This window comes from Lepidochelys kempii, chromosome 9, assembly GCF_965140285.1.
Source record: "Lepidochelys kempii isolate rLepKem1 chromosome 9, rLepKem1.hap1, whole genome shotgun sequence".
Lineage (NCBI taxonomy): Eukaryota > Metazoa > Chordata > Testudines > Cheloniidae > Lepidochelys > Lepidochelys kempii.
The window spans coordinates 8,291,678-8,315,003 of NC_136388.1; the positions used below are offsets into that span (position 1 = coordinate 8,291,678).

Below are 23,326 nucleotides of genomic sequence, written 5' to 3' on the forward strand. Positions count from 1 at the left end.
AAAAATCAATAAATGATTATCAGCCAAGAATAAGATATGCAATTACAAATGAATTTTAATTTCCTTATTGGTCGAAATATCAAAGACTGCTAAACTAACCTTACTGTTTTTCCCTGAGATCTTTTTCATTTGCCCATTCAATATAAACTCTGTCCAGATCTATCAGTCCTCCATCCAGCTGGTAACTTTTAATACACATCAGCATGTCCAAATGATCTACTTGTAAACAATTCCGTAGTTTATTTTTTAGAGTGTTCATTAAGCTAAAGCCACGCTCACAGTCTGCACTTGAGGCTAGGAATGTTCCTCCAATATCTAACAACTTTGCAAGATCCTTAAACTGTTCGTTCTGGTGAGCAAATGTCACCATATTCGGGAAACTTAAAACCAATTGGCTTTTGATTCTTTCGGCTTCTGCAAACTTGAAGTCATTGTACTGACTGACTATAACAATCTCTTCAGCAAGAAATTCTTTGTATTTTGAGCATAGGGATTTGACACATGATGCTTTAAGAAATCCAACTTCCATACACCATTCCACATTCTTCCTGTTGAAAATTCTCCCGAAGCTTTTGCATCTCGACAATATACACAAACCACTCCGTTGTCCTCATGATATGTGAATATTTCACGAAGTTTAACAAGCATTACGCTGTGTGACTTTGGTGTAACTGTCTCTATAGTCTCATCCAGCCATCCAGAGTTAAATGAAGTCGTTGTTCTTTTACACTTTAGACCTCTAGACAGTGACATTTTGGGATTGATTTTTTACCAGATTGGTTTATTTAAAATTAATACTTTTATTATATGGCTACTATTTCAATGCGCTTAACAGCATGACTCAACAAAAGGGCAAATGGGAGATCATTCAGATCAGGATACCGGAAGTTTGTGCACAGCTCCGATCATGTCCATGCATCTGTGGCAAAAAAACATGGGAAAATGGTAAAACATCATGAGTAAATGTATGAAGTCCAATGCCTTTGAAAGATTTCAATCACGAAAGCAACATTTACCTTTATTCATTTCTGGGAAATCTTTGCAGTTCCTTAGCAACTACGGCCAGGCATTTTGACTTATTTGCTCATACTTGAGTTTGTACACAGCCAAATGAACAGACTACAAGGAGATGTGTGAGTCCTGACCATTCCAACGTGATCAACGTTCCACGTTCAAAATGCTGGCGGGGAGGGGTACAAGTCATTGCCCTCCTTTCCCTTGCCCCCCCTTGCCAGCTAGTAGAATCTGGCTGTGTTGATAGATGGCGGGCGAACAATGTCAAAAGTCGCCCATAAATAGGGTGACCAGATCGCAAGAGTGAAATATCAGGACACATTGGGCGAATCGGGGGTTGGGGGGTGGGGAAGAGAGCCACACAGCTTCCCTGCCCTGCACCCCCTGAACCCACTATGCCCAGAGCCTCCCCACAACCCCCCCACATTTCCACCACAAATGCACAGCGCTGTGCACACCACCACCCCTGCCCGCCGCCCACAGCCCCACCACAGCTGCCCAGCACCCCACACAGAACCCCCCACTCGCTAGTTTCCCAATACACACAGATTTCTCCTCCCTCCTACCCAGTGCCTTTCCCCACAGCCCCACCACCACAACTAAACAATGCCCCACACAGACCCCCACTGCCCTGACACACACAGATCTCCCCCACTGCCCAGCACCCCCCAACAGGCCCCCACTGCCTAGCACCCCAAAACACACAAACCTCGCCCAGTGCCCTCCACACCCTCACAGCCTAGCACCCCACCACAGACCTCCCAGACACTCACTCCATCATGTCCTGCCCCCTTCCCTGGCCTGCTGGGAGGTCTCTGGCTCCTAGGATCAGAGTGGCGAGGGAGGGGGGGTCTCCAGACTCTCCACATGCTGCGCCCACCACAAGCGCGAGCTCCGCGACTCCTATTGGCTGGGAAAAGCACCAATGGGAGCTGCGGAGCAGGGCTTGCAGGCGTTGGCAGCGTGCAGAGACCCTAAGAGCCAGCAGGTCCGCCTGGCTCCTAGGGTCAGGTTGGGGGCGGTGACGGTGAGCGGTCCCCGATATCGGGACAAAGGGCGTCCCGACTGAAGTGCCGTTGGGATGCGGACAAATGCGCACGCGGTGTTTCGCCATGTGCACGGGGTTTAGGATCTGTGTGCGTGCGCACAAGCGCACAGCTTAGAGGGAGAAGGGGGGGTGAGATAGATGTATGAGTGGTAAAAGGGCAGGGTGCCAGACTTGGACGGATGGGTGTATGTGTTGTGGGGGTTGGTGGTAGGCAGCATCATGCTGGGGAATGTGTGTGTGGTCGTGTCTAGGATGCCAGGTCATGGGCAGATCAGAGTGCCAGGCCTAGGATGTGCATGTGTGGGGGAGAGGGCATCAGACTCAAGAGTGTGGGCAAGGTACCAAGCCTTGGGGTGTGTGTGGGGCAGAGAGCCAGGTCTGGTTGGGGAATGCTAAGCCTAGGGGGGAGTGTGTGTCTGGGGGGGAATAGGTGCAAGGCCGGGGGGTGTGTGCAAAACCTAGGAGGGCCTGGGGGGGAGTGCTAAACCTAGGGGAAAGTGTGGGGGGAGGTGTGTGTGTTTCTGTGGGAGGGAATAGGTGCAAGGCCTGGGGGGGGTGCTAAACCTAGGGGGAAGGTGTGGGAGGGCAACTGTTAAACCTAGGGGGAGGTGTGTGTGTGTGGGAGGGTGTGTGCAAAGCCTAGGGGGAGGTGTTAGGGTTGCCACGCAAAACTGAACACCCTTGCCCCACCCCTCCTCTGAGGCCCCGCTTCTTACCCACTGCCCCCACTCACTCCATCTCCCCTCCCTCCGTTGCTTGCTCTCCCCACCCTCACTCACTTGCTCAGAGGGCTGGCTCAGGGGGTTGGGGTGCGGGATGGGATGAGGGCTCTGGCTGGGGTTGGGCCAGGGATGAGAGATTTGGGGTACAGGAGGGGGCTCCAGGCTGGGGGTGGAGCTGAGGGGTTTGAAGTATGGGAGAGGACTCCAGGCTGGGTCAGGGGGTTGGAGCACGCACAGGGGCGGGCACATCAGGGGTGCAGGCTCCGGGCGACGCTTACCTCAAGCATCTCCTGGAAGCAGCAGCATGTCCCCTCTCTGGCTCCTACGCGGAGGCGCGGCCAGGCCACTCTGCGCACTGCCCTGGCGGCAGGCGCTGCCCCCACAACTCCCATTGGCTGCAGTTTTCAGCCAATCAGAGCTGCAGAGCCGGCAGTCGGGGCGGGGGAGCGTGTGGCCCCCCCTGGCTGCCCCTACACATGCCGCTGCTTCCGGGAGCTGTGTGGAGCCGTGGCAGGCACAGAGCCTGCCTTGGCCCCCCTGACCCGACCTTTAATGGCCTGGTCAGTGGTGCTGAGTGGAGCCGCCAGGGTCCTTCTTTGACCGGGCATACGGTAGAAAACCGGACCCCTGGCAAGCCTAGCAGGGGTATGTGTGTGGGGGGGGCCCTAGGACGAGGGGTGTGGGGGGGGTGGTAAAGTGCCAGGCGGGGGGATCCTAAACCCCGGAGAGGCGCCTGTGGGGGAGGCCGACAGGTCGGGGCAGCCTGCCTGGAGCACCCCGCCCCCCACACCTGACACGTGCTTGTCACATGTGAGCGGGAAGGTGGGAACCGGCTGCGCGCCGTATGACGTGAGCGCCGCTCATGACCAAGCGCACTGGCTGGCGGCAGGTCACATGATAAAGGTTCCGTCGCGGTCCGAGTCACCTGACCGCACTGCTGGGCGCCCCGGAAGGGGGCGGTCGGTCGGTCACGTGACACGGGCGCCGCCGCGGGCGGGGCGGGGCGCAGCTCGGCCTCAGCCGGCCCCGCCCCCTCCTCCGCCCCGTGACCGGCCTGGCCCCGCCCCTCCCCGCGGAGCGGCTCCGGAAATGGTCGTGCTGGGCTGCGCTGCGGCTGCGTCGGGCCGCTCGGACTGAAGGAGACTGAAGGTAACGGGGGCCGGGGCGGGCTGGCCGGGCGGCGCCGCCTCCCTCGGCCATGCCGGGGCGGGAGCGGGGCCCGAGCAATCCGCCGCCATCCGCCCCCGGGGGAGCCTGGCCCCGCCGCCCCGGGCCCCGCGCCGCCCGCCCCGGCCCCGCGCCCGCCCGGCCACCACGTGGGGTGGGGGGTCGCGGCCCGGCCCGGCCGCATGGAGCCCCCGGCGCCCGCGCGCGGCTGGCGGGCGGGGGGAGCGGCCCTGCGCGGGCCTCGGGCTCGGCCTAGGTGGGCAGAGACCGGGATCTCGCTCCTTCCGCCCCGGCCCCCCGGGGCCCGCTGTCTCCGGCTCTGCAGGGCCTGATCCGCCCTCCCGCCGCCCGGATGTCCTCCGCCCCCCCCCCGTACGCCACATGGGGGGGGGCCTGACCTCTTCCCCCCGCCCTGTTTCCGTGGGGCCTGCGGGCCCCCGCCCCACCGTCCACACACACATTCCTCGGCCCTGGTTCGCCTGCCAAGCCCACATCTCCGCCGTCTGGGGGGGGCGAAATTCCCCAGTGGGCCCCCCCCCAAGTTTCTGCACGGCCTGACTGATCTCCCGCTGTCTATAGCGCCTGATCCCAGCGGCCCTTTTCAAGGGCCCGTTGTCTATAGGGCCTGAACCGCCCCCCCCATGGTGTCTATAGGGTCTTAACGCCCCTCGCCCGCGTTTCCCCCTCCCACCCCCGCTGCCTATAGGGCTTGAGCGCATCCATTTCCTTCCCGAATTCCTGCCGTCTATAGGCCCCGAGGGTAGCTCCTGCCTCCCTCTGGTACGTATATGCCCTTATGGTTTGCCACGTCTGTGCCCCCCCACCCCCCCAATGCCTGGTGCGTATAATGGCCTGAGCCCCCGGCGCCCCCTCCCACACACACAATGCCCGGCGTCTCTATGCTATAGGGGCCTGAGCGCACCTCCGCCCCCCACCTGACCCCTCCCCTTAAATATCCGGCGTCTATAGGGGCCTGAATGGGCCTCTCTAGCCCCCTCCCCCATGCCTGGCCCCTCCCCCCAAGGCCTTTATCCAGTACCGAGCGGCAGCCCCCACGTGCTCTCGGCTCCCCCCCGTCCGTAGGCCCAGCCCCGGCCTCTCCCAAGCCGGTGTCTAGGCCCGGCCCCCACGTGTCGCCGCTGCCGCCCGGCTTCCTTCCGTCGGGCCCGGGCACGGCCTGCGGCGCCGGCTCTGGCTGCCTCCCCCCGGCGGCCGTGGCGCGGAGGCGCCGGCTCCCGCTCGGGCCTCTCCCGGGAAGCCATGGCCGCCGCCGGGAGTGACACGTGTCCTTGGCAGAGGCCGCCGCCGGGCCCTTCCCTCGGCTCCGTGCGCCGCCGGCACCAGCCCCGGCCGGGAAGGGCGGGCCAGTGGGAGGGGGCGCCTGTTGGATGGTCCCCGGGGAGCGGGCTCTGGGGGCCCCCCCGGGGAGCGGGCTCTGGGGGCCCCCCCGGGGAGCGGGCTCTGGGGGCCCCCCCGGGGAGCGGGCTCTGGGGGCCCCCCCGGGGAGCGGGCTCTGGGGGCCCCCCCGGGGAGCGGGCTCTGGGGGCCCCCCCGGGGAGCGGGCTCTGGGGGCCCCCCCGGGGAGCGGGCTCTGGGGGCCCCCCCGGGGAGCGGGCTCTGGGGGCCCCCCCGGGGAGCGGGCTCTGGGGGCCCCCCCGGGGAGCGGGCTCTGGGGGCCCCCCCGGGGAGCCTGTCCGGGGGGGGGTCCCCCACCTGCCTGGTACATATGGCGATGCAGGTTCTGGGGCCTCCCTGCCCTGGTGGTGGTGGGGGCTGGTGAGGTGCCTCACAGCTCATATCCCTGGGGCGTACGTGCTTGTGCTGCCTCTTTGCGGGGTGCCGCATGTCGCGCCCACTGAGCGCTCGGGATCCATTTGCTGCGCGCTGCTCCCTGTAAGCCTCTGGACTGTGGCCAGGGGGAGTTCAAAGCCGGGCTACCCAGGGGGCTGTTTACCCTTCTCCTGTCTGTGTTTTGCTCCATAAACCCGGTTGTGTCTGAGACGTTTTCCTGGGCACGCGCACTCTCCTGTATCAAAGCAGAGAGAAAAAAACAGGGATTCTTGCTGCCTTGCTTTCCAAACCGTTGGTTCTGGCAGGGTGGGGTGTGCATGTTTTCCAGGGAGGGGGCAGTGTCTGAAGTTGTGAGTGGGGGGTGTCCTCTGATCTGATCTCCGCAGCTATGTCTGTGGGGTAGCGGGAGCTCACTTATTCTGTGACCTCTCGTGAGAGCAGTCTTGGGGCTGCTACAAACATCCTTGAAGGGGACTTAATGTGAAACTGGCATTGAGGGCTCCTTGTTTACCCTCTCCGTGACTCCAGGTCAAAAGGGCTCAGTTTACAAGTAAAGTCACTGCCCTGCAGCTTCTTCCTGGCATCTGAGAAGGGAACTAGATCCTTCGGACTGGGGCACAAGGTTGGCGTGTACCGCCTGCGGGCTGAGCTCTGCCCCCCATTAGCATTTGTGGAGCCCCATGCCACTTCTTGCATTTCAGTAACAGTTCTGGAATCCAGTTCCCTCTCCTGCAGCTGGACTGGCCCTACAGGGCTTACAGGAGACAAAAGTACCAGAATAAAATTGGCCCCTAAAGCGGTCGTCTCTGACTCTGCTACACCCAGGGGATGGCGCTGTAGAGTAGGGAGGATCATTGTTCCATAGGCCTATTCCTGACTTGCTCTGCTTGGCTTGGGGCTGCAGGGAAGAACCAGGGTGAATGGTGCCTACACCCCTTCTCATCCAGAACACCTCCCCCCATCCCTGTTTAACCTCTTCTCTAAGATGGTGGCTGTGCCCTTCCTCCTCCGTTTCGCTCTGGTCCAATGGGCACAGCAATGCCAGGGATGTGCTACCTGCGGGAGCAGCCCAGGCACCATCCTCTGTGCCAGGAACAGAGAGAGGAGACGCACACTGCTTCCTCCTCCCTCCCCACCCCAGTACCAACAGCAGCTCTGCTGCCTGGATCCTGCTTGTGGAGGAGCAGAGAGACACTGAGTTCATGCTAGTTTAGCTCTGCTGCTCTAGGAATTGGAGGGGCCCAGATGCTGCCATCCTCCTCTCTCCCCCCCCCCCCCCGGAATAAGCACAGGAAGGATTATTCCCAAAAGCTCTGGGGGGGCTCGTGGTGGGTAATGTGTGATCAGCCTCTCCACAAAAGTGCTGTGGGCCTCAGTTATTTCTGCTCAAAGTCAGCACCTCCAGCAGCCCCAGTGCCATGCTAATGTGCGGCCCTCCTCAGCCCCAGCTTTTCCTTGGAGGTCTCCAGCCAGGCCTGACTCCGCTTGCTTTGGGATCTGATGCAACCCCAGCCCCTGTTGACTAGGTTAATACTCTGCCTCTCTTCCCTTATATTTCAGGCACTGGGGTCATATATTAGCCACTTCAAATAGCTGGGCTGTAAACTGGAGAGCAAGCTGTTTGCCTCCATACTAATTGCATATTGGGTGGTTGTTACAAAGGAGGTTAACGCCTTCCCTCTCATCCAAGCTGCAGCAGGGCTATTTTCAGGTGAACCTAGCAGGCAATTAAAATAGCTACCTAAGGAGCCGGATGTTTTTCTGCCTCCCATTAGGAAGCGAACGTCAAGCTAAGTGAGCTCCAGCTATTGATTCCACACAAGAGGTTGCTTTCTGAAATGTCTGGCTGACCTGGCTCAGGTTAGGGCAGGGGACTGGCTTAGTAAGAGCTGCTGGTGTCTTTGGCACTGTACGAAGCAGGGAATTCAGGCCTGGCCTCCAGGAGTTCCCAGGCTAAATGAGACCGAGTACGCCCTGTGGCCCTGATGTAGTGGGGAGCAGAGGGTGCTGCCATCTCAAGGTTGGAGCTAGCGGTGGGGTGGGTCTGAGCACCTGCTAGTGCTAGGCATTCCCTGGTCCAGGAGGAGGAATGCCTCGCTCCTCGCCCCTAGTGACTCCAGAGCAAGCAGGGGAATGCCGTGACACTTCGGTGTGGGGTGTCTGTGGATGAGATAGAAACCCTTTGTAATTCCTCATGACCCTGGCTCTCCTCTTGCCTCTCTGCAATCTGAGGCAGAGTCACTGGGGTGGTTTAAAGGTATTTTAGCACCTGGCTTAAATCTCAAACCTGCAAAAGGGCAGGAAGGTCCTGAGTAAGGGAGAACTTCTCCCGGCTCTGCCTGAGTGGGTGAGTCGGAACCCGGGAGCCCCCTAACCAGCAAAGATTTGGGAGGACTCTGAAGATGTGGACGCCCTGGGATCTAGCTAGTTTGTAAATATTTTGCTGTCTGTCCAATAGGGATGTAAAAGGTTTAGTGGTTAACCGGTAAGCGCTAGACTTGCTGTCAACCGACCTTAACCGTTAACCCTGGCGGCCACGTGCTGGCCGGGCCGCAACCCCAGCCCCCGCCGTGCCAGGCCAGGCCAGCCGGAGCGACCTCGGTTAACCAGTTAAACAATATAATTTTACTTGGTTAACGGGTTAATTTTTTAAACTGATATTTACGTCCCTACTGTCCAGTGCTCTGCCCAATGGGGCCCCGATCCTGCTGGAAACATGGGGGGCACTAGAGTACAATGAACCCTAATGCTGCCCTGCTGCTTGGGCAAGTTCTACCCAGGTCCAGCTGTTAATGAGCTGTTGCTGGGATGCTGATCAGGCAGGGTCAAAGGGAACATGTCCTTGGGGCTGTGTCAGCCTGAAGCTGGCGTGGCCCATTGTGCACGGCACTTCACAGGCAAAGAGGACGCTGTCCTTGCCCAGAGAAGCTTGCCTTGTAATAAAATCAAGGGCTGACAAACAGTCCCACACCCCAGGATGGAGGAGGAGAGCTCCACGGGTGGACACCAGTTCCCCAGGCTGCTGCTTACCCTGGGGCAGATTTTGAACCTCCATGTTGATGAGAGGGTGGTGGTTGTGCTCCTCAATGGAGGAGCCAGGGGGCCTGGCTGCTTGAGCTGACCAATGAGCCAGCCTATTCCCTATGCCACCTTGGTTCAGTCTCTGCAGTGCCCTTTATCTGCCCCTGTGGATGGGCTTTTAACCTGCTAGACCCAGGGGTTCATGGCTCTGGGCCCTTGGCCCATCTTGGGGTAGGCGAGGACAAGCTGGCAGTGTTAGGGCTTGGGCTCCTGGCTCTTGTGGGCTGGTATCTGGACATAACCTTTGAGGTGTTTGTTTAACGTGGATGGCTGGTCTAATCACTGTTGGGCTGACAGAGACCTTGAGTGACTAAAGCTTTCGTGTGTGCATGAGCACCTGACAGGGAGGAGGGGGGAGCACCCCCCCCCCCGAGTGATCAGGATGCCAGTCCCCTGAGCGCAATTCTGGTGTCTCCCTAGCATATGGCAGGGCCTGCTGCCTAGAGACCCCTACCCTGCTCCGTGAGCCTGCCTGCTATGGCCCGCAGCTTGGAGCTCTCACAGTTCTGCACCGGGTGGGGTCCCCAAGTGCAGAGCAGTGGGCATCCTCCTCCCAGTGCTCCAACTTGGCATTGGGAGTGGGCCCGCCAGGCTGGATTAGCAGGGCAGCAGCATTACACAATCTAGCATCACCAGCTGCCAGGAACAGCCACTGGCTGGTGCAGTGAGCTGCACTTGGGGAAGGAGGGTGGCTGAGGATTGCAAGGTGGCTTCTGGCCTCAGGGACATGGTCCTCCACTGAATATGGGCTTTCAGGGTCCCAGGAGCCTCTCTGCTGCGGGGAAGGTGAGGTGACAGTGCCCCATGTTCCGTAAATACCCAAGCTGGGGTTTAGCAAGGCCAAGGAATTTGCACCCTGGTCTGTAGGGGAGGTGGGTGTGGTCTAGAGGCCTGTGTGTGGTCGCAGGGGGTGTCCAGGCTCTGTCTAGTCCTGTTTCCCCACCTGTGAAATGGGAGCAGGGCCAGAGGCATGTCAAGGCCTTTGCTACTGAAGGGTTAAGTGACCCTGCATCTGTGGGGAGGGGCCTGAGGGGGGGAGGGTGGGAATCTCCCTGGAACCATATGGAATGGGATGGTGCCCACCGGGAGGCCATGGCATACACAGCCCCTAAATTGCAGTGGGCTTTTTGCAACCGTGTCCCATGGCAAACTCCTCCCTGGTGTGCTGTGCCCTTCCCCCCACTCCGGCTCCCCAGCTGCCTGTCTCCCAGGTGGCACTGGTGCAGTTTCCTGCCCCTCTGCACCATCCTCCCTCCTGGCTGCGGTTTGCAGCTCCCCCATTTAGTGGCACCTGCACATTTCATTACCAGGCTGCCTTCCAGCTCCCAAGGGAGGAGGGTGATGCTGCTGCGCTGCCCCCTGCTGCCCCTCCCTCTTCTCGGAGGGCAGAGGTGTGTGTGTGGGGGGTCCTTGGTTTGCCAGAGCAGACTGCTGGTGGGGGGGAGCCTGGGTGGAGCTCTGGTGGAATCGCACAGCGTCTGTCTGCCTCCAGCCTGCGTGAGTGCCATTGGCACAGGTGGGTGTCTGGTTGCTTTGCATGGCGAGGGGAGAGGCAGGGCAGGGAGCGCCTGGCGTGGGGCTCAGCTCCTCTCCTGCCTGCCGTGGAGCGTGTGCAGCACGAGTGACTCATGCATGGAGACGGGTTTCTCTGACTGGTTTGGGCAGTGCTGAGGCCGCATGGCTCTGCCTGTGGGTGGGGTTTCGGATGCTCCCTGGCTCCTCAGGCTGGCTCTCCCTCTCGGTGTCTCTGCACTGCAGCAGACTCTGCGATCTGACCCTGGCAGGCATGTTCCCGTCCTCCCTGGGGTGGGGGCGGGGGGCTCTCCCCTGCCTTGCCCATGTTTGGCTCGCCTGGCCCTCCCCACCGCACGCGGGCAGGTTTGCAGGCTGATTTTCCTCTCTTGAAGTCAGTTGGATGAAAGATCTCTACAGACCCGCTCAGCTTGCCTAGCTTTTTCCCGGGGCAGGGGTGAGTATCCTTCTCTCTCCTGTCTGTGTGTGTCGGGGGGTGAGGCGGGTTCCCTACATGGCACTGTAATGATTGCTGTGTGTATGCCAGGCTGACCGGGTGTTCCGACTCTCCATGGGGAGTGCTCGGTGCTTGGTCTGGCTGCAGTGTGGATCAGAGCTGTGCTGGGGAGAGGCCTGCGAGACCTGGGCTCCCCCATTCCTGGGGGTGTCACTGCACAGTCAGGAACTTCTCAGCACTCCAAAGTCTCCCCCTCCCTCCCCCACTTTTTTGAGTAACTTGCTGGTGTTATCCCAAAAGAATATTACAATTCCCCCAAGCTCGGTGTTCCCCCGGGAAGGGCTGAGAGCCTGGGTATGCACTCCAGGCACCCTGCCAGGCTGCAGGGGAGGGGCCTAGGGCAGAGAGCCACACCCTGGGCCCTTGGCTTCTGCCCTGGATAGGTGGAGGAGGGGAGTTAGTGAGTGCTGGTCAGTCCCATCCAGCACCCTCTTTCCTGAGGTCTTGGGTAGGATTGTTGCTGTGTCATGTTCTCCAGGGCTTTGTCCAGGCTGGGGTTGGCAGCTGCTGAGTTCTGGGCTCTGGGCACATCCAAGGCTGCAGCCAAGCCACTCCTGGGCTGGAGTGGGCTGGTCAGCGCTGTGGGGTGCTGGGTCAGGGTGTATTCCAATGGCCGGGAGGCAGTCTCTGAAATGCCAGCCTTTGGTGGGGGCAGGGGTGCTGCCTGCACTGGGGGCGTTGGACCCAGCGCTGCGTACTATGGGGCTGAGAACGGCAGTGACCTCAGTGGGCACCTCTGCCCCTCGCAGATCCCCAACCCCAGGCCCCCCGGGGCGACCCCCAGCCCGCTCTGCAGACGCACATCTCCAGCGGGTTCTGTCATATGGGGTGCCCAGTGTTTACCATGCTGCACGGCAATGGGCATGCACGGTGCTTGGGCCTGCTCACCAGCCTGCTTCCGGCCGTGCAGGCCCTGCTTTGCAGGGCTTTGGTGCGGACTCCTGGGGGAGGCTGGGCTCTTCCTAGCCCCTCTGCTCAGACACAGGCAGCAAGGACCTGGTTGCTTTTAAAAGCCCCTGGACTGCAGCAGGTGAAAGGCTCCTGAAATGCGGTGGGACCCCAGGGGTCAGAGCTGAGGGCAGTGGGGAGGATGCAGGAAACGCAGGGCCCATGGACTGGGCCCGCAGCTCCTTTTCCCCCCTTATGTGACCCAGACTGCTGTGGGATCCTGCCCCTGGCAGCAACCTCTGGGGGGACTGGCCGTGATTCCCGGGGGTGCTAGGAGAGAGGGTCTGGCGGTGGTGAAGCTCCCCTGCACCGAGATGGCCGCCCCCTGATCTGCACTGGCTGTGCCTTCCCCATGCCTGGAATGCTGACTCTGAGCATCAGGTTACAGTGGGAGCCGGGCTCTGTTTGTTTGGCTTGGATGGCTGGGGAGGGTTCCCTGGCAGGCCTGGCCTGGGCTGCCTCTGGCTAGCGCTTCCATACGGCGGTTCTGTGCTCCAGCGAGGTTCAGTGGGTTCAATGGTCTTCTCTCTACCCCCCGGGGAAGGCGGCTCGGCTTGGTCTCAGGCTCCCCATGCTCTGTCACTGTGGCTTTTGCACTGTTACCAAGGGGGAGGGGAAGCAGCAGCAGCCAGGGAGTCCTCTCTGGGGCAAGGCCTGTCAGCATCGGAGATGGGTCTGGGCTCTCCCTGCTGCTCTCCGGATCCGGCACCCAGTGAGAACGGGGCAGGGAATCCCCCCCAGCAGTCCTCTCTCTGGCTGTGGGTGAGCACAGCCCTTGCTCGTGGTGCCAGTCCCAGCCTGGCACAGCAGGGAGCAGGGCAGGAACAGTGGCTGTGGGGCAGTTCCCAGCAGGAATCCCTGTGGGACTGTGAGGCTGCCGTGCCGTGGGGATCCAGTTCCCAGTGTGGCCTCCTTTCTCTAGAAACACGTTTGTCTGGCCTGTGGGAGCTGCAGGCCGATGGGGCGGGTCATGAGCTAGTGGGGAGCTGAGCCAGGGGGCCTGGCCTGCCCCTATTGTGTAGATGGGCCCAGGCAGGTCCCTGTAGCAGGGTTCAAGCCTAGGTCAGTGGATTCTTCACTCTTGCTGAGCTGGGGAGGCCTGGGTCCATGGGGCTCCCGACTGTCTGTGGCTAGTGGTCTCTGGGAGGGATGGGGTTGGCAGGCTGCATTCCCAAGAGAAGCTGCCACCCCCACGCCCTCTGCATGTCTGCGGGGAACCGACCCGGGCTTACTCTTGGGGTGTGATATGGAGGGGCCCCTGCAGTGTTTGGACTGCCCCCTGTAATTTCCTGAGAACTAATAAGGGGGGGATTCACTGAGGTTCCAGGTCTGTGGGAGAGATGTCTCCCCCAGCTCCTAACGATCTCAAAGCTGGGAGAGTTCTCGGCTTCCCCTCCCTCTAATCAGTGATTGTGGCTGGGTCCATTCTTGGCTGTGCGGGGCACGGCCGGGTTCCTGCTGCCTTGTGCCCTGTTTGGTCTCTTGACTTTATGGCACTTCCGACCTCCTGAAATGTTTGTCTGTTTGTATTGGGGAGGGGGTGGCAGGTGAGCCCGTACCTGGGGGTACAGGCTGCTCTGAGATAATCCCCCCATCCACTGTTGGTGTTACCTCAGTAGTGCACAGGGGTGAGGAGCCCTTTCCAGATATTGAGGGCACCCAGGACTTACTGTTGGTGGTGGGGTGTGGCCATGGGGAAGGGGAGACAGTAGAACATCAAGGAAACGAGGAATGTTTGAGGGAGAAGATAAATGGGACCAGGGATGATCATTGGGGTGGGGCCCCTGGATTCTAGACCACCAGCGCCCCTGCTGAGTGGCGTCCACTGAGCACTTCTGCGGGGATCAGTAGCAGGAGCTCGTGCAGTGTCTGCCCGTGCCTGGCTCTGGCTATTCGAGCTGCTCCTGGGACTGTGGTGGCCAATCTCTGCCTGAAACCCCGCTGCCGCGTTGGACTGTACTGGCTAGCTGCAGTCTGAGGCTCGTTTGTCCTGGCACGCAGACCTTCGGGCCCCAGGGGCCAGCCTGCTTGTGCTGCGGACTTGCGCGGACCCAGGCAGCAAAGTCATCAGCCAGCCCTTGCCGGAGCCGCCTGGGCTGAGACCTCGTTTTAGCCTTTGGGGAACTCCCTGCCCTCGGCCCAGCTCCTCTCTCTGCCCCGCTCACCCCAGGCTCCTTGCCGCCTCCGCTGAGCGTGTCCTTTGTTTCTCTGTCCGCAGATAGCGAGGGGATCCTTATGCAGCACCACATGAAATGAACAAAGCTCCACAGCCCACAGGAGGAGCCCCGACAGCCCCACACCCTGCCCCTTCTCCTGGACTTCCACAGGTAGGGCCCCTCTGCACCCCCTCCCAGCCCTTTTCTGAGGCTGATGGAGCATCTCCCCTCAGAGCCCTGCGTGTGCCTGATCCCAGCCATACTGTCCTCCGCTGAGATACGAGGTGAGACTCCTGGTCTAGCATTCGGCTCCCTGCTGACCAGTCCTGGGGTCAGGATTGGGCTCGCCAGGTGAGGGAGGCGTGCTCAGAGCCTGGAGCCCAAGGGGTGCTGGGCGCTGCCCAGCAGGGGGCGCTGTGTACAGGGTCCCAGGGATGTGGCTTTGGGGAGCCCTGGTAGCTGCTGTGCCAACCTGCTCCTTCCTTGTCTCCCTGCAGTCGGCGTTTCCACCTGGTCAGACGGCACCCGTGGTTTTTAACCCGTCGCAAGCTACACAAATGAATACGCCTTCCCAGCCTCGACAGGTAAGGGGGCACTGGGGCGGGGCCGCTGCCGGCTTCCTGGGGGCCACTGGGACTCCTGCTGCCTTATGGCTGTCAGGTTCTCTGACGGCCAGGGGTGGTTGCTGCCTCCCAGTTGTGTGGTTCTCTGGGTGGCTGCGCCTCGGGGCCTTTGATCCGCTGGCGAGCAGGTTTTGTGGTGCTGAGCTGGCCCCAGCTCTAAGTCAGGCTGGAGGGCTCCAGCGTGCCAGGCAGAGGGAGGGCAGAGCTACCCGGACTCTCCCCTGAGCGGGGCTCTGGCCCTGTGGTGCGCGCAGCCGTGTGTGTGGAGGAGGTGGGCCTGAATGAACGTGTGCTATTCACTCGGGAGTGGGAGAAGGGGTGACTGCAGGGGAGCTGTGAGGGGATGGATGTCGGTCGGTCTGTCTGTCTGCCCGCCCTCCCTCCTGGCCTGCGTCCCCTTCCTGCGTCCACAGCGCAGAGCTGCTGGTGTTTGCCCCCACCCCCTCCCAGGCCTCACAGTCTTGTCTGAACCTGAAGTGACCTTGCTTCTTCTTTCCTCTCCCCTCGCTCTTTCCTGTCTTAGTTTCCAGCAGGGCCTCGTACTTTACACCAGCAGGTACTAACCAGCCCCTGCTCCCCGCATGCCGTACGGACCCCCGGGGGTGCAGCCACATGGTGTTTGTCTGGATGCTGCAAGGAAACGGCGGGGCTGGAGGAGTGGGAGGGTGTGGGCTGCTGCACTGGGCACCAGGGATGACTGGTCTGGGTTAACGCAAGGAGCAGGAAGGCTTGGCAAAGTCTCACGTGGTTCCTTGTGGCCCAGGACCCCTGCCACATTCTCAGGCCAGTGGTGGTCCCACCGTGGGGAGAGCGGGTGACTGGATGCGCAAAGACAGTGGGTCCCGAGCGCTGGTTGAATTGCACCAAACTCCGAGTGCACATGAGCCAGGAGCCAGACTCTGGGGCTCTGCAGGGCCGGACAGACAACTGGAATGGGGAGCTGGGGGGTTTGACTGGCCCAGTGGGCTGCTGACACAAACAGCTCAGTGCGCTGGGATCTCTGCTGGCCGTGTGGGTGTCTCGGGGTGGGGGGGAAGGGGGAAAGAGGTGTCCTTGGGTAGGAGGCCATAGGAGTTTCACTGCAGCGTCTGTACCTTGACGTGATTCCTGCATGAAGCTTGGAGCATGTGGCTGCTTCTCTGCTACCAGCCCCACAACCCACTCTGCCCCACAAAGCTGCTTCTGCCTCTGACTGACCCACGGGTGGTCTCGCCCTTGCTCCTCAGATGGACTAGTCCCCTGGCAGCGCCCAGGGCAGCACCCCAAGATGGCAGTCAGCCTGTCCCTTACTAAAATGGCTCCAATCTCACGCAGTGGCTGCAGGGCGAGGTGGACCCCGTCCCTACTCTGCTGCCAAAGCAGAGGGGGCAGCTGGGGTGGGCAGCTTGTTGGTAACTATGGTCCCTCCCCTGACTTTTCACCTCCCTCTGCACCCCCCAGCTGTGAAGTTGGCTCCACACCTTGTCTGGCACAGTGGGGTCACATGGCGGTTCACGGGCTGGGAAACACCCTGCAGTGGGGCCGAGCATTTCTGTGGAGGGGAGGAGCTGCGGTGGCTGGTGGGGGACACGCGTCCGATTCACCTCTGGACGGTTGGTTGGAGTTGGTTGCTGGAAGAGGTGCACTGGCTCCCGAGGCTGGGCTGCGCATTGGCATTTCCTTCACACCAGCTGTGCCCTGGAGGTGGCAGCTCTGGGCTGTCTGTACTGATCAGACGCGGGCCGGAGAGGGGATTCCAGCACTGTAGCTGCTGCTTTGTCTTAGGTCAGGTCGAGGTCTGTTGTTAAGACCCGGCTTGGGCTCTGGCTGGCCTAGCAGGGCAGAGAGGCCCATTCACCACCTGCATAGTCCTGCCTCTTGGTGCGTGAGTGGAGTTTGCCAGAGGGGCACTCCGCAATCTGCAGATCGTCTCTGCTTGTCCTGCCCTTTGGGGCCTTGCTGCCCGGAGTCTGGCTGAAGACCAGGGTGGCTCGTGGAGATGGAGAAAGACATAGGGTCTGATGGGAGGAGGAGAGGGGAGTTGTAGCTCATGGTGGTGGGCCCTGGTGCTGCTGGGGTCCTGAAGCTGAGGCCCATCCCAGATCAGCAGGTGTCAGCAGCTCCCCTTTGTACTCAGGATGTGGGCCCTGAAAATGGGCAGTCCAGGCTGTGAAATGAGTCCCTCACCCTCACGCGCAGTGTCTGGAGGCACGTTCTGGGGCTGAATGGCAGAAAGTGCCCTGGCTCACGGCATCCTGGGGGAGGGAAGTTGAGGGGCTGCTGTGGTCTTTTTGCCCAGCTCTTGCATGTGGAGAGGGGTTAGGTCCCTGAGCCTCCTGCCAGCCCAGCGGGCCGTGGCCCTGAAGGTATCGCCTGGTGCCAGGGCTGCCTTCTCGTGCATTAGGGGTGCAGCATCTGTGCCCATGAGACACGCTTGCTTTACTGCTCTCCCGCCTGGCCCTCCCCTCTGACCTTCCCTTACAGCCGGGCGGCTCTTGTACCAAAAGCCCGCTTGAGCTCCGGCTCCCCCGACAGCAGTGTTCGCCTCTGGCCTAGCAGCGCTCGCCTGTCCTGGGGCCTGGGACCTTGTGAGGCTGTGGGGTAACTCCTGTCTCTTTTCTCTTCCTTCTCCCCTTGTGTGTGTGCTCGCTAACAGGGAGGATTCAGGTCTCTTCAGGTAACGCTTTTTCATTACCCCTGCTCAGGTGGTGCTCTCGGCTGGGGAGTGGGAGACAGGGCACGTGGTGCGTGTGTATGTGTGTGTGAACACGGTGCTACTATCTGCCATGCTTCACTCCGCTGGGACTGTTGGTGGACTGCTGCTCTGGGGCTCAGGATTGGGATGCAGTAATTTCCCTCCCAAGCCCAGGGGGCCTCTGATGTTACACTGGGGTCTGGAAAGGCTCAGGGCTGCTCCCACTTAAAAGGAGACCCCCAAGGAGAAAGATGCAGGACTGGACTTGCCTGGTGTACCCCAGCACCCCCCACAGCAGCTGGTTAATGAGATGGTCCCTCCTTGTGCTCCCTATGTATGCAGAGCGATTCCACCCAGCTCCAGCTGGTTGCTCAGCTGCATCTGTAGGGCAGCCCATGGAGATGACATGTCCCAGAATTCAGTGCTCTTGCAGTCCCAGCTGCCTGGCTGGCTCGGGCCTGTAGTCTCCACAGGCCACAGCATCTGTATTGAGGGTGCTGCGAGTGGCTGTGATCAGCTCTGTTAGGCTTGCGGCCTTTGGCTGGATGGAGTTTGAGCATTGTGCTTAAGGGGAATAGGGGGAGATAGATTGTCCCACTTCCTGTGGTTCCCTACAGGTGCCTTCTGTGAGTTGTAGTTTTCCATGGCTGTTCGAGGAATGATGGGAATTTTTGCTAGGGGAAGAGAGTAGGGCCCAGTCCATCCCCACTAGTGTCAATGGAGCTGAGCCAACCTGGGGCACTGCACACCTTGGGTCCTGCAGTGAGACACCCATGGCCCCAGGGGTGGGAGGAGCCAGCTGGGGATTGCAGCCATCTTGTGATGGGCACAAATGACAGCTATGAAATGGTCCTGCCACTGCATGAAGCTGGTCATGTGTGCTGCCAGGTGACCATCTCTTAGCGTCTGGGCACCATGTGTCAGAAGGGTCCCAGAGATACACCACAAGCTGTGTGGGCATGCCATGCCATGCCATGCCTTGCTGTTGGTTCCTCACACCTCCTGCCCTAGACTGACTTTCCTATCCCAGCTGGGGGGCGGAACATTAGCTGTCTGCTTGTGGTCCCAGCTCCGGGGGTAGTGATAGCTGCTGTCCAGCCCTCTGGATAAGGGATGCAGAGATGGGAAGCAGCTGCCTTTGTGGGGCGTGGAGCTAGGGAGTCCTGGCACCCTGCTGGGACTAACTGAATGCCACTGTCCTTCTCTCCCAAAGCATTTCTACCAGAGCAGGGCCCAGCCTCCGACAAGTGCTTCCCGGGTGCAGAGTAACACGTCGGCCCGGCCCGGCCCACCTGCTCATGTCTATCCAGCTGCTTCCCAGGTGATGATGATCCCCTCCCAGATTTCCTACCCTGCGTCGCAAGGAGCCTATTACATCCCAGGACAGGTGAGGGCTGCATCCGGACACTGGGTTCCTTGGGCTTCTGCTCCCTGCAGCATGAGGCTCAAACTGGCTTTGAAATGGGGGTGTGGTATCATCAGGACAGAATTGGCCACCAGATCATCTTATTCGGAGTGGGAGGGAAGGCTCTGGGGCTCCCCCATGTGAAGTCCTTTGGACCCTGACCCTCTTTCTCTGCTGCCCCATGCACGGGGCCCAGCCCCATGCCCTCTGCAAGCCCGTCGTGCTGCTGTTGGGGTGGAAAGGCTGGTGCTGAGTGACACCATGTGTCACCTCTGCCCCAGGAAGCCTCGAGGGCCAAGTGTGGTATCGGGCCCTGCTCGCTGCTGGACTGGCAGGGACTGACTGCCTGCTCCGCTGAGCCATGTCCCATGGGGCTGGCAGCCTGGTGCCAGAGCCCTCCTGCTCTGCAGCCTCGCCCATTCCCTAGGTCCTGCCCTCTGTGACCGTTGCTGGGAGAGTCTCCTCCGATCTCTGGCGTGAAGATGTGTGCTCCAGGGTCTGGCAGGCAGTAATCAGTGTGTTCTCTGCCCACCCAGGGTCGCTCCACGTATGTTGTTCCAACTCAGCAGTACCCAGTCCAGCCGGGCGCCCCCAGCTTTTACCCTGGAGCCAACCCCCCGGAATTCGGCACCTACGGTAAGGGCCCCCGGAGTCGCTGTTTCTCTTCCATTCAGTCTGGTGTGGGAGTTTGGGGCGCCTGAAACCACGAGGCTGATGCCACTGGTGACAACCAGACAGCGTGCGATTACTCCCATCGAGGCTCCACTGTGCCCTGTGCAACTCTGCTGATGCTCCTCAATCCTGACCTGCAGCCCCCTTTGCTGCTTGCTACTCCAGCCCTGGGCCCCACTGTGCCCCACACAGCTCTGCCGATGCCCTGGGCTTCCCACACTTTCAGCTCTCCTGATGCCCCTGAATCCCGGCTAGCCCTGCTCCCCAGCTCTGGCCTCCATGCAGCCCCTTGCTATTCCCTATATAAAGGCTGTGGATCCTGCCATGTTCGTTTTGTGGGATGCGTGTCCCATCGGAAGGGGGTGTGAATTTCACCCCCTGCACTCCTCCCTTAGCGCCCCGGAGTTGGGGGGTGAGAGTTTTCCCTAGGAACGTCCCTTTCCTCATTCCCGAACTGGTCCCTGCCAAAGGAGAGGGGTGGGGAGTGTTGTTCTGCGGGAGGAGGGCACTGCCAGAGGGTAGGAGAGATGTGAGCGTGGGGCTGAAATGAGTGGGCAGAACACTGAGGCTGGCCCACCCCATTAGGGCCCCCTGCCCGCCTACCCCCAGTGAGGGCAGCTTAATGTTTAACTGTCCTGGCAGAGAGGCCGGGCAGACTTTAGCCCCAGCCTGCCCTTTGGTCGCTGTGGAAGGAAACAGGCAGCAGCCCCAGAGTCAGCTGTTCCCTAAATAAACACGGGGCCAAGCCAAGGGCTCAAGGGGGAGTATGGAAGGGGGCTCCCATGTGCCCCCCCTACTTGCCATGGCTTCTCAGTCCCCCCCCTTCCCCAGGTTGCCCTTCCTTGGAGTGGAGCGGTGTGTTTGTGCAGCCAGCCGCCCCGCCCCTCCCCCACGCTGCGCTCACATGGCCAGCAGGGCTGTGACTATATTTAGTCTGGATCCATCCCGGGCGGGCGTCTCTGCAGACACAGCAATGTGAGCTGCCGGGGCCTGCGTCCCATCCCATCCCCAGCAGCGGCCGCCTCTGGACACGGTACCAAAATGGGCTGGCCCTGAGACAGGTAGGTGCAGCCCCTGCTCCCCAGCTGGGATTCAGCATCTTGGAGAGAGCCGGACGCTGAGGCTTGCTGGGCTGGGCTCCTCTAACCTCCAGGTTAGGCCTGTCTGTGTCTCATCCTCAGCTTGGGGGTGGGGTAGCTGATAGGCCCCAGCATCTCTTGACCACATGTTCTTGTGTAACAGCAGCTAGTCAGCAGTGGTATCTGCAGCCTTGTGTGTGAGTCATGGCAGGCTGGCTGGGCTGCTGCGGCTGGCCAGAGCCCCTCGAAGGAGATACAGGGCAGGTGACTCATCCGTGCCTCATCTCCCTAAAGCAGCAGGCCAGTGGGAGTGGCAGCTTCCTGCTGGAGGCCCGGGAATGACGTGCAAAAGGATGTTGTGGGTCAGGGTTGAGGGGTGTGAACAGGGCTGTGGAGGGAAGGGGTCTGGGCTGTGGGCGTTGGGCTGCAGGTATTGGCAGACTTGTGTGGTAGGGAGCTGCATTGCTCTGCCCCGTGGCTGCTTCTCACCAGTGCACAAGGCCTCCAAAATCACTAGTAAATGTCTGTCCTGGGATGCTGCTGGCTGCATGGGTCAGAGGAGGGACCTGACACGCCGGCTTCCCAGCCCCTTGCTGCTTCCAGCTCCCTGTCAAAGCATCGTCATTCGGCGCTCTCGGCAGGTATTCCTCTTGGTGGTCACCGGCCATCAGAAGGGTCTTCTAAGGACCTGGCTTCTAGGAGCCTGGCCACAAATGCTGTGGGAGGCTGAGCTGAGGGAGGGTGGCTGGCTAAACTCTGTGTGGAAACTACACTTCCCAGCATCCTCTCTAGTTGGCAATTGTACCTCTTCCTCCATCTTGTTCTGAGCCTCCTGGTGTTGCATACCTGGGCTCCACCAGCAGCCAACCCTGGCAAAGATAAGGGTAGTCAGGTGTGGTTCCTGGGCAGTCTGGCTCCCAGACAGTGAGGCTGGGGGAAAGCTCCAAGGGGCCTGTAAGAAACAGGGCTGGCTTGAACCTGCAGCTTTGAGCTGGCGTCGGGTGCTTCAGATGGGAGGGGCTCTTGTTCCTTTGCTGAGCCCCTGCAATCACTTGCTGAGGGCTCTGTCTGTACCTGGGGATGGTGGCTCATCACAGGACCAAGAGTCAGGAGATCTGGGCTCTGTTCCCAGCACTGCCACTGACTCACCGGGTGACCTTGGGCAAGTCACTTCCCCTCTGTACACAGGCCCTCGAGCCCTCGGGGACCACGTGTTCTTATGGATGGAGTAACTTTTCTGGGTTATTCTCTCTTCCCTCACCATCTCCACCCCCCGCCAGCTAGCAGGACCATTGCTGGCCAGCCTGTCTGAACTCCCCCACGCTTGGTTTGCCTTGTGGCTGCTTCCTGGCCTGAGCAGCGAGTGCGCTGCTGGGGTGTGTAGGTGGCCAGTGGTGTGGGACAGACCCAAGCCCTGGTGTGGAGATTTGGAGCCTCCATTAGTCCCCGCTAATGCTGCTGCTGATGATTTAAGGGTGTTAGGGGCCCAGGAAAGTGCTGGATTTGGGAAGAGGCCAGGCTCCCACCTGTTACTGTCTCTCCCTCCCCGTGCTGGCATCCATCTCACGGTCGGCTGCCCTGCTGAGGGAGTGTGGGGGGCATCTGTCTGGCCCGTCGTTCAGGGAAGGCTGGCTGCTGTAAAGCTCAGGCCAGGGGCTGACACTCTTCTTCCTTGGACGCCCTCCTGTGCCCGGGTCATGCTCTTGTGTTCCCCGGACACCTTACCTATGGGCCTGGTTCTCCATTGGTGATCTGGGCAGAGACAGGGTCTCTGCAGAGAGCTGATTCCCAATCCTGGTTCTGAGACAGACCAGCTCTGACTTGCGCTGTCTTGACTGCTTGTGTCCATCTATCAGTCACCCTGGATCTGAGCAGCCAGCCCGTGCTGCTGCTCCTTGCCCCGCATCACTGTTCCTGGGGCTCTTGGTTGCCCTGTTCTGTCCTGGTTTGGCTGAGACTGATCAGCATCTTCAGCTGGGAGTCATGGGACCTTGCAGCAGCCATGGAGTTGGGGGAGCCCAGGCATGTTGCCCTTGTTGTGACCCTGGCTCATGCTGGAGGGGTCAGGCTACTACCTGGTGCTGTAGTCCAACTGTGTGGGGATGCTGGCTGGCCTAACAGCCATGGGTCTGGTGAAGGTCCTGAGCCCCAGCTCTCCAGCCATCGGGGTGAAGGGCTCTAGGGTGTGAGCAGAGTGAACTGACTGCTCTGTTTCTTACTCACTTCTCCTCGGAGCTGGGGCGGATGCAGCCTGGTGTGAGGAAGATAAGGCCGGGGAGCTGCTGCTGCAGAGCTGGGGCACCAGGAAAGCAGCCGCGGGAGCTGACACCTGAACCCCGGCGCTTGCCTGGGACTTCCTGTCTCTCGGGATGGGACATGGACTCCACACACACACACACAGGCTTCCTTCTCTGCCCAGCTGATAGGCTTGGAAGGGGGCTGGGTGGGAGCTTGAGCTGTCCTGTAGCATTCTGGGAAGTGTAGCTGGGCCTGGAGTAGGGATTTCTTTCCAGCTGCCTTCTGCCAGCTGAGGCAACCTTGGTGGCAAGTTTAACTCCTACCTGCCAGGGGGATGGCTTCCCTGTGCCTTGCCACTGGGTAGGGCTGGGCTTGGGGCTGGCTAGCCCTCCGCAGCAGGCAGCTGGACGTGGGGGCAGCTCGGGTACGCTCTGCATCATGGGGAAGGAATGCTCGGAAGTGCTGGTTGGTCCTGTTGTTCAGGTTTGGGACATTCCTGAGACTGCCGGGAGAGGATCCCGCCCCACTGAGCAGCCCATGGGCCTCCCGTGTTTATGGGCGCAGCAGCTCATTGGGTAGTGCTCTGGTGCTCTAGAGGGCTCTGACCCCCCGCAACCCCGAGTGGCTCTGGGCAGGGAAGGCCAAGCAAGAGCTGCCTGGGCTGTGAGGGAGGAGCTGC

General features: G+C 60.6%; 1 protein-coding gene across 10 annotated transcripts in view; it reads left to right on the plus strand.

Moving 5' to 3' along the window:
* Nucleotides 1–3,828: 3,828 nt before the first annotated feature.
* EIF4G1 (eukaryotic translation initiation factor 4 gamma 1) overlaps nucleotides 3,829–23,326 on the plus strand; it is a 46,323-nt gene continuing 26,825 nt past the window's right edge. For 5 of the 10 annotated variants that reach the window (XM_073359209.2, XM_073359214.2, XM_073359212.2 and 2 more), the window contains exons 1-7: nucleotides 3,829–3,933; nucleotides 14,019–14,127; nucleotides 14,454–14,540; nucleotides 15,103–15,135; nucleotides 17,215–17,235; nucleotides 18,467–18,640; nucleotides 19,195–19,294. In XM_073359209.2, coding sequence (XP_073215310.1) covers nucleotides 14,053–14,127; nucleotides 14,454–14,540; nucleotides 15,103–15,135; nucleotides 17,215–17,235; nucleotides 18,467–18,640; nucleotides 19,195–19,294 — 490 coding nt within the window. In that variant the 5' untranslated portion in view covers nucleotides 3,829–3,933; nucleotides 14,019–14,052. Of the gene's footprint in view, nucleotides 3,934–10,559; nucleotides 10,793–14,018; nucleotides 14,128–14,453; nucleotides 14,541–15,102; nucleotides 15,136–17,214; nucleotides 17,236–18,466; nucleotides 18,641–19,194; nucleotides 19,295–23,326 lie in introns of those variants that run through there. The other 5 variants (XM_073359218.2, XM_073359220.2, XM_073359210.2 and 2 more) reach the window with 4 other exon arrangements.